General features: G+C 33.3%; 1 protein-coding gene across 1 annotated transcript in view; it reads left to right on the forward strand.

Moving 5' to 3' along the window:
- Window positions 1-8,870, forward strand: part of CNTN5 (contactin 5) — a 1,406,915-nt gene extending 1,398,045 nt beyond the window's left edge. The window contains exons 24-25 of the mRNA XM_049713144.1: window positions 1,722-1,890; window positions 6,105-8,870. Of these exons, the coding sequence (XP_049569101.1) occupies window positions 1,722-1,890; window positions 6,105-6,208 (273 nt within the window). The 3' untranslated portion in view covers window positions 6,209-8,870. The remainder of the gene's footprint in view (window positions 1-1,721; window positions 1,891-6,104) is intronic.
- Window positions 8,871-9,584: the final 714 nt, after the last annotated feature.

Raw genomic sequence — 9,584 nt, forward strand, 5'->3', positions numbered from 1 at the left:
GTACAGGCACGCTTCAATATATGAAAATATTACTTTTCTAAAGTATTTTTTTCTTGTATGTAGGTTAGTTCAAGTTCAAAACACTTTTTTTTAAATTTTTTTTGCGGTACGGGCCTCTCACCGCCGCAGCCTCTCCCATTGAGGAGCACAGGCTCCGGACGCGCAGGCCCAGCGGCCATGGCTCACGGGCCCAGCCGCTCCGCTGCACGTGGGATCCTCCCAGACCGGGGCACGAACCCGTGTCCCCTGCGTGGGCAGGCAGACTCTCAACCACTGCGCCACCAGGGAAGCCCAAAACACATTTTTAATAAACAAAAAGTATTATAAATTTTTGTCTAGTCTCCCAAGGAAGTTCATCTTTTATGATGCAAATGAAATACTGACCATTGACAATGAACAATAATAGCAACAGAAAAAGTCGCTTTCTCTTATTAAGCTTACCAGGTCCTGTGCTAGGCATTTTACATGCATTTTCCTAACAAAACCATGAAATAGGTGTTATTATCTCTACTATACTGTACAGGCACTTCAGATTTAGAAAGGTTAGTAACTTGCTCAAATTTGCTCAGACAGGAATGTGTAGGAGATTGTTTTTTGTTTTGTTCTGTAGGAGATTGTTTTGAATCCAGATCTGTGAGACTGCAAAGCCACTGTTCTCTCCATTATGCAAAGCAATCATAATACTCACAATTATGATAAAAGCACTAAAACAATGAAACAAATGCATTTAAAATCTTAACTGCTGCTACTTGACCATTATACACACACACACACACACACACACACACACACACACACACAAAGTTTATTGGGGGCAAATGAGTAGAAACAGTATAATACAGTGAAACACCTCTGAACTGATCATCTGAATACTAATCTTCCAATGCAATTCCTTCTACAGCTAGCCATATGATCTTGTATAAATCATATAATCTCTATGACATTAATTTTCTGACCTGTAAACACAGGACAATTCTGTGTCCTAATCTGTAGTTATAAAACTCTGTTTGCCATGAATACATGTTCAATTCTAGTACCATGGACAGATGTCAAAAAACAACTTGGCTACCCAATATATCCAAATGCCAATTTACCAAAAGGCAAACACAAAAGTAAAAATAAAAATACTCAATATAATTTTAAGCTTTCAGCTATCTTCTACATTGTTAAGGATTTATTATTGATGTATTTAACAAATTTTCTGATTACTCCTTTCAAATGATTTGAAGATGACAGATTTGAGTACTCCCTCAGAATGCTATTCATTTCAAGAATCAGGAATAACAGACTTTCAATGATCTGCCCCCTCACTACCTACTTCTCTAGCCTCAATTTCTCACTATTTCCAAATGTCTTCTAATGCTATTGCTTTCTTATTGCTTAGATGTATTTTTAATCTTCTCTTATCTCTTTGTAGACTTTTTTTCCTGCCTTTTCCAACTGAACTCTACTTATCTTTAAATACTTAACTCAGCATCACCTTCTCCTAAAAACCTTCCTTAAACCACCAGACAGAATTAAACTCTCTCTTTTGTATTCCCATAGTCCCTTATGTATATTCCATAGCTGCATATAACACATACATTGCATTTACTTACATATCTGTCTAAGCTGTAAGCTCCCTGTATCTAGCTCAGAATGTGACATACAGAAGGCAGTCAATAAACATTTGAAATCCTTGATTGAATATCAAACGTTTAAACATCTGATATTGTTCCCAGGTATTTTATAGGCAAGAGGGTCACAGCAACAGTCAAATTATTGAAACACAGAAACCTCAAGCAGTAGTCCCACTCCCTGATGCTGGAGTCTATATTATTGAAGTTCGAGCATGCAGTGAAGGAGGGGATGGAACCGCTAGCTCCCAAATCAGGGTCTCATCATATTCAGGTAAGCTTTGACACAATAGGCTTAATTTGTTAACCACTAACAATATTAAGATGGTGTAAAACTCATCAAAATTAACACGATGGACTGCATGATTCAGAGACTTTGAATTTTCTCTTATTTTACTCTGATTTGCTATATGATCCTCCAATTAATACAAACCATGGCATCCCACTCACAACTGTGGAATTTCTACAAATCTAGAAAAGAGTTAACATTTTCATTAAAATATTTTTATTTGTGAAATTCCCCTTTCTATCCTGATCTCAAGTAGTGTCTTGCTGGTCATTTGTGCTTTTCAATATTGCTTTTAACCAGTATTGCACTAATTTAATATATTATACCCATTTCTCTATTGTCATGATTGCCTTTATTATTAGATAATGGAAAGTGAGGGACAGGAAAGTTTAAAGGGAATGCTTTTTAAATTAAAATTTGATTATGTTTATTGATTTCAAAATAAATTATAAATTTCATTGAATATCTTTGGGTTTTTTTTAAATTTTTCCAGCTTTATTGAAATATAATTGAGATATAGCATTGTATAAGTTTAAGGTGTACAACAGTTGATTTGATACACTTGTATATTGCAAATATGTACACAGATTTATTGCAAAAATATAGCTAATACCTCCATCACATCATATAACTGCTATTTCTTTTTTGTAGTGAGAACATTTAAAATCTACATTCTTAACAACTTTCAAGTATATATTACAGTTTTATTAATTACAATCACTATGCTATATATTAGATCTCTAGAACTTATTTGAGCATCATTGTTATTATTAGCAATATTAATAATTTCTAGCTTTGACTGAGCCCTTGCTATATATAAGGCACGGTCATAAGTGCTTTACTTTCATCATCTTATTTAATCCTCTTAACAATCTATGAGATAGGTTGCATTATTCTTGTTTTACAGAGAAAATTTAAGTAACTTGCCTAAGATCACACTATTACTAAGTAGAAGAACCAGGATTCAACCTCACTGCCATCATTATTACACCAGCAGGAGAAAACTGATTAAAGGAAGGGAGATTTTTGCAAATTCAGAAGAAAGTAGTCATTTCATTGAGATAGTCAAAAAGAAAGGAAACGATTTCATTAAACAAATGTCTCATTGAGAAAATATTGGGCAATTTTTATTAAGGCCTTGTATAAAAATGTTTAATGTACATTTAATTATAGGTAATGATGAATATTATTTATTGAGCAGTCATTCTCAAGCAGAAGCATCAACCTAAAGGGAAGTATCCAATGATATTCTGTAGAATTCTGAATGTGGCTTTATTATATTCAATGTATTGCTCAACTTAGGTTAAGACCAGAGATATTTCTTATGATTGTTTTTTGATGCCACAAAGTGAGATAGAAGGAAAACATAGTGGAGAAAATAATATGATAGACTGAAACTTTGAGGAAAAGCTGTTGCCATAATACTTGGTAAGTAAATTCTTGCATAAAAATATAAGATGAGATAAAAGACATTATTGGGACAATTGATAAATTTGAATAATGTCTGTAAATTAGATAATATTATATCAACATTAATTTCCTGTTTTTAAAAATTGTACTGTGGTATACAAGAAAATGTCTTATTTTTAAGATCTGCACATTAAAGTATTTAGGGGTAAAGGTACATCATGTCTTCAACTTACTTTCAAATGGTTCAGGAAATAAACGTATGTATTTATAGAGAGAATAATAGAGCAAGAAGATAAAACATAAACATTTAAGGAATCTGGGTGAATTCTTTATTTTATTCTCACTACTTTTTGATCATCTAAAATTATTTCAAAATGAACATTTAAAAATAAAAATCACACGATACAGAAAATCTGACTTTTTCAGAAATTCAGGTGAAAAGACCTGAGAACTTAAATACATTGTGGTCACACAATATTTAATACACTTTATGATTTATTTATAAAATTATAGTTTCAAGAGCAAGAAAGGTAATAATGTCTCTACACTGATTCATTCACAATTGAAATGTTCAGATTTTCAAGAGCACATTGAAGAACTAAAGATTATTTCTGAAAAGTGAAAAAGATGACAACTCTCTGCCTGCTTGATAAGTCTTAAGTTTCTAATAACAACAATACAAAGAGCATTTACTGCACTCTGGTCATGTTCTTTGCATTGTGCTAGCTGTTTTCTATATGTCATTTTATTTTATTCTCCTAGCAAACTTATGAGTTAAGTATTTTATTATTCTCTGGCTCTCCAAGGTTCCTTTCAACTGTAACACAATCAGATTCTAAAGTATCATCCAAATAATATCACCCCCAAGATTGAAAGTACTTACAAACACCTTGATTCTCCCATTTACATTCTAATTAACTTGTAACTTCTATTCCATAAAAAAAAAATTATCAACTTTTATGTTTTAGTTAATAAAACACTTTGGCCAGTACAACCCATTTCCTGAGTTTTAATGAAGTGAAATCTCATGGTATTTTCTTAGACCGATAAAACATGAGCAACGATTGATTTCCTTCTTATCTTTTTCCAAAAACCAAAAGCCTAAGAAGTTGAATGACCTGCTCAAGTGAAATAGTTAGTTAGTTTTATATCTGGGACTAGAACTTAGTCCAATGTTTGTTGTTGTTTTTGTTTTGTTTTGTTTTGCTATGCTGAAATAGCATATTTTTGCTTTGTGGATTCTATGTGGAATTTGAGACATAGATCCTACTTAGCATTATGAAAGTGAGGGTTTTTTTGTAAAAATGTCATGTAAGTTGACTTAACAATGATGCAGCCACTCTCAAATAAACAGAAAGAATGTTTTCACAGTCATTTATTAAGCATGCACATACCACTCCAGTGAGGCTTTGTCATCATGCCTTTCTTATAGCTCATGTGTGGCCATGCACTTCACAATGACCCCATTTTGTACAAGTTGAAATATATGTAACACTCCCCAATATGTTGAATAATAGCTTTTATTAGTGCCTTAGCTGTAACAGTTTTCAAAGGAAAGAAGATTTGCTGCTTTTAGAGTGTGTATATGTTTAGTTTATCAAACAAAAGTTTCTTCAGCTCTTAAAGAAGCATCTGAAAAATAAATTTAGACTCTATCCTGTAACAAAAATCACACCCAGAATCCTGTTACACTCAGTCTGGTCAGAGAGGATAACGTGACAGAAGAATAATTCCAAAAATCAATTCATACATTTTATTATTAGTCTATCATGGTTTTAATCAAGGCCAATCATTGTTTTAATAGAGACAACATATAAAAGCATCTCTTTCCACTAATTCCTAGCTCAATGACTTTAAACAAGTTTCTATAATCTTTTTAAGCCCTGGTACCATCTGCAACACCAGGATAAATAATAGCACTTACTACATAGGAATGTTGTGAAGATCAAATTAAATAACATGTATGAAGGGCTTTGTACAGTACTTGGCATATAATAAGCATTCATTAAATATCAATCATGATGATGATACTTCCAAAGACCTCTGGCTTGAAGAACCATTCCTGAAGTTAGGTCTAAGGGTCGTACTTAGTTTGTGAATGTATGGAGCTATCAAAACTTCTTCAGACTAATACATTCAAATCAGTGAGTTTAATCAAGCAACCACCCTAATACATTAACTGTATACAATGCTTTTGTCTCAAGAAGGAAGAACTTCTCCTGGGTAGAGGTAAGATTAGTGAAAGATGCCTTTTCTTTACCAAGTTTGGCATGAGAACCTATAATTTAAGCCTGCTCAATTGAAACAGTCAAATCAATCAAGGACCCATAAGTAAATTAAATAAATTAATATTTTATTATTAAATTTAAAAATTTACTTAAAAAAATAAAAATAAATAAATTATGAATTCTTGTTGCCACAAACTTTTGCTAATTATTTTTACTCCATTTCCTGAACTGTGCACTATAGAAATTATTTTATTTTCATACATGGAATTTGGGATATTTTCCATCAGTGCATCATGTTGAAAATTATACTGAATCTCCTGATGAGGTGTATTTGTTTGACATGACACAGCCTTTTTAACACAATATTCCATATACACTTCTGCCCTCCATATACCTTTTGAGAACCCCAGACAACATCTTGTTTCATAAGCACAAGGAACGCTGTCATCAGAAAGAGGATTGATGTTGCATTCATTTATCTTAACATACCTAAAACAACTCTTTTCTAGCTCAGGCAAAACCAAAATAATTTTGTCCATATAATGCTTCTCTTTTCCACAGGTGGGAAAATCACTAGTGCTCAGTCAACCCTCCACACTCTTTCCACGTCCTCGTCATCAGTAACGTTGCTTTTGGCATTGATGATTCCTTCAACCTCTTGGTGAAAACTACAGACTTAATTTGCTTTTCTTTACTTTAGCTTGATAACAGCAGTGAATAGAGTGTAATGTAAGTGGAGACCCAGGACCTTGAGATAAGCGTTAAAAACTTGGAACTACACATGTTGCACTTACAGGAGGTTGGGGGGAATATCACTTATCCGTCAGGTTTCTCTTTGGTTTTTGTAAATGGAGAGGACAGTTATTGGTCCAATAAAAATATGCAGATTGTACGTAATAAATTTTGTAAGCAAAGGTAATTTCTGTCAAATGTATTCTTTACTTTTTTAGTATGTTGGAATTTGATTTTATATCTGATGACCCTGAGTGTGTGCCGTCCATTTGTTAAGCAAGTGGTCTCTAGCAGATCTGTTTCAAACACAAATACAAAACTGAGAATGAAAAATTTGCTTAAGACTCCAAGTCTACTGTTTTTCATTTTTCCTTTGGCTGACTATTCCAATTGACAAAGCAGCAGGAGATATAAAAAAATACTTCAACTGTGTGGTCCATTATAGGATAAGTACACAAAAATTTTCTCAAAAAATATTGTATGATTGCATCGTGAAATAGCAAAATTTGTCAATATGCTATTCTATATGCATCCCTAGAGCAAGTTATTAGGATAGGGAATAAGCCATTTACATTAGTGCAAGGTAAATAGAAAGCGAGTCCAAATGAACTGAAGTGCTATTGTTTTTCATCAAGTACTATGTTATCTAGCTGCAAATATAGTAAATGTTTATTTTTAATAACAAAATATAAAGTCACAAAAAAATATATATGATCACTAAAAGCTGAAGATACTGACATGCTGCCAAGGGTGCTAACTTGAAAATGAAATGAATATGGGACAGAGCTTACCCATTTCCCCACGTACTGCCAAAAAAGGTGTTGAATTAGGCCCAAGGTTTTCTTCTAACTGCAAATAATTTTAAGGACAATGAAAATCTGTTCTGCAAGTAATTTGGCATAGAGATAGTCTATGGATTAAAATGGTTCAAGCATAAAAAATGTTGATTTTTTTAAAGAGTTCCATGCATCACATGCCATTAATGAAATCTTACCAACTATTAAAATAAAGAGGACCTCTTGGATAAATTGATTTTTTTTAAATTAAGCAGTGTGTGGAAACATGACCTCAATACAGGGGCTCAGCTAGTCCATCTAACCATACACTGCTTAGGAGGTAATACCCATTTGCTCTTTGAGGACTCAACTTGAACCTAAGTGATCCTAGATAGTTGTCGGAAAGTGAGGTGAAAGCTTTCTATGTGATATTTTACAGATATTCTAACCAGTATGAGAACGTGCCAGAGTTCACATTAGACCCAAGAAGATTCCTGAAGGGATAGTTATTGCAAAGCCATATGCCAAAAAATAGCCTGGAGAAACTACCATTTTACAGGTGTTGTTAATATGAGAACAAAATGTAGATTCTTTTCTTTTCCTTTATAAAATCTAAACCTGCTAATTCTATTCACATCTTTAACAGCAAGCAAAATGAAGCAGTATTGAGCTCAAACTGCCAGCTCTAGAGGCTAATCCTTGTAGAACCAGAAGAGAGATTGGAGTTTCTGTTCTGAACATCCTCAGAAATTGGGTTCAGAGACACAGAACCACTCTTTGTGTTGGTTACTCATCTTCTTTGGGGGAGATTATGCTCAAGACAACCCTAAACAAACAAGAAGTGATTTAGAAGACTATTTTGGTTGATAGATTATTGTAGTAAATTACCACGGATGGTGAATATCAAAGCCTGTGAATAATGACAACCAAGTGGCCTTCCTTGAGTACCTCCTTTGGAGTGGGAGAGGCTGGACTTTGCATATAGAGGGATGGTAACTGTTTTGCAGGCAAAATATGAGTTCCCCCCAAGTATGGTATAGCTTGCAGGAGCAGATTGTGCATCTGAAAAAACTGCAGCAAGAATATTAAAGAATGGGCAATAATTTTTACTTCGTATTTGATGAATAAAATCATTTTCTTCATTTTCCATGGTGTTTCATACTAGACTTAGCGGACTTTAAGAACTGAATTATTACTAAAACTCGTAAAACAAAGCCCAATGAAATATAATGTCAATACACGGCAAATTCAAATTAACCAATATTTCTGACCAGCTGATGGATGGTGTATATCTGACAGAATATTTAAATACAGAATATCTGATATATTCTTAAAGGAATCAGCGATACATGATGTTTTAATGCAACATGCACAGAATATGTATTCTGCATCATAAACCTATTAAAAACAGGTTTTAAAATGTTTATGTACTTATGTATTACATACTTGTTACTTTGTAGAAAGCAGAGCAGCATTCCTTATCAAGGTACATTATACTGAGTCAGCTTTTTCTTGGATGGAATAGTAACCACACAGTCTTAAATCGCTAAACAGACTGTAGTTTTATATAACGTCAGTTGAACTCTGAAGAAAAAGACTCCTCCTATTTAAAAATTTCATGAAATTGAATGCCTTGCATACCCAAATAAAGGTACTGTGGACCCCATGTCAAACCGTTAAATATATTGTATGCAGTCTGTATATATACTATATATAATGGTATATACCATGTGGAAGGCACAGTCAGATAATAGTTCTGTGTACTGTTCTTGTAACATTAGATCTTTTTAATAAATAATTCTCTTTTTATTGTCTTTTATCTTCTCTCCTGTCAACTACATGAGTAACATTATTTTATGCAGACCACAATATGCTCATAATTATGGTAGTGTTTTCACACTGAAAATATCACTATGTTAGGACTCTGCATGTTGTTATCACCCTAGGTTCAAAAATCTTTATAGAGGTCCATGGTAGTTTCAACTTGAGAACTGAAAGCTATGTCAAAGAATAAACCAGCAAAGAAGCAAATACAAATGAGATAAATTCAGAGTTAAACTCATGTTGATTTATTCTCAAGAAGAATCCATTAAATTAGTTTTATAAACAGTTTATTAAATACATACCTCTGCTTTTTCTAAGAGCAGTATATCCCAATCTATACCAGGTACAATTCTCATAGACAGAGTTTTTGTGCCAGCACTTTTGTGTTTCCTTAGTACCAAGTATACATCTCTATTATACCAGCAATCACATGATGTTACAATGATTTCTATATAAATGTTTCTTCTCCACTATCTAGGTTATGAGATCCTCCAAGGGAGACTATATTATGTTCATCTTAGAATTTCTCTCACTAGTGCCAAGCATAATACATAGCACATATCAAGTGAGCAACTGATTGGATTTAATTTCATGTTAGACTTTAAAATTTCCTTCAGAACAAGATTCCAAAAGCCAGGGCCACCATCCAAATCACCTGGGAACCTAAAGCTCAGAGTCTGATTCAGTAGGTCAGAGACAAGGGAACTCT

Source organism: Orcinus orca, chromosome 8 (genome assembly GCF_937001465.1).
Source record: "Orcinus orca chromosome 8, mOrcOrc1.1, whole genome shotgun sequence".
In the NCBI taxonomy this organism is placed as follows: Eukaryota; Metazoa; Chordata; class Mammalia; order Artiodactyla; family Delphinidae; genus Orcinus; species Orcinus orca.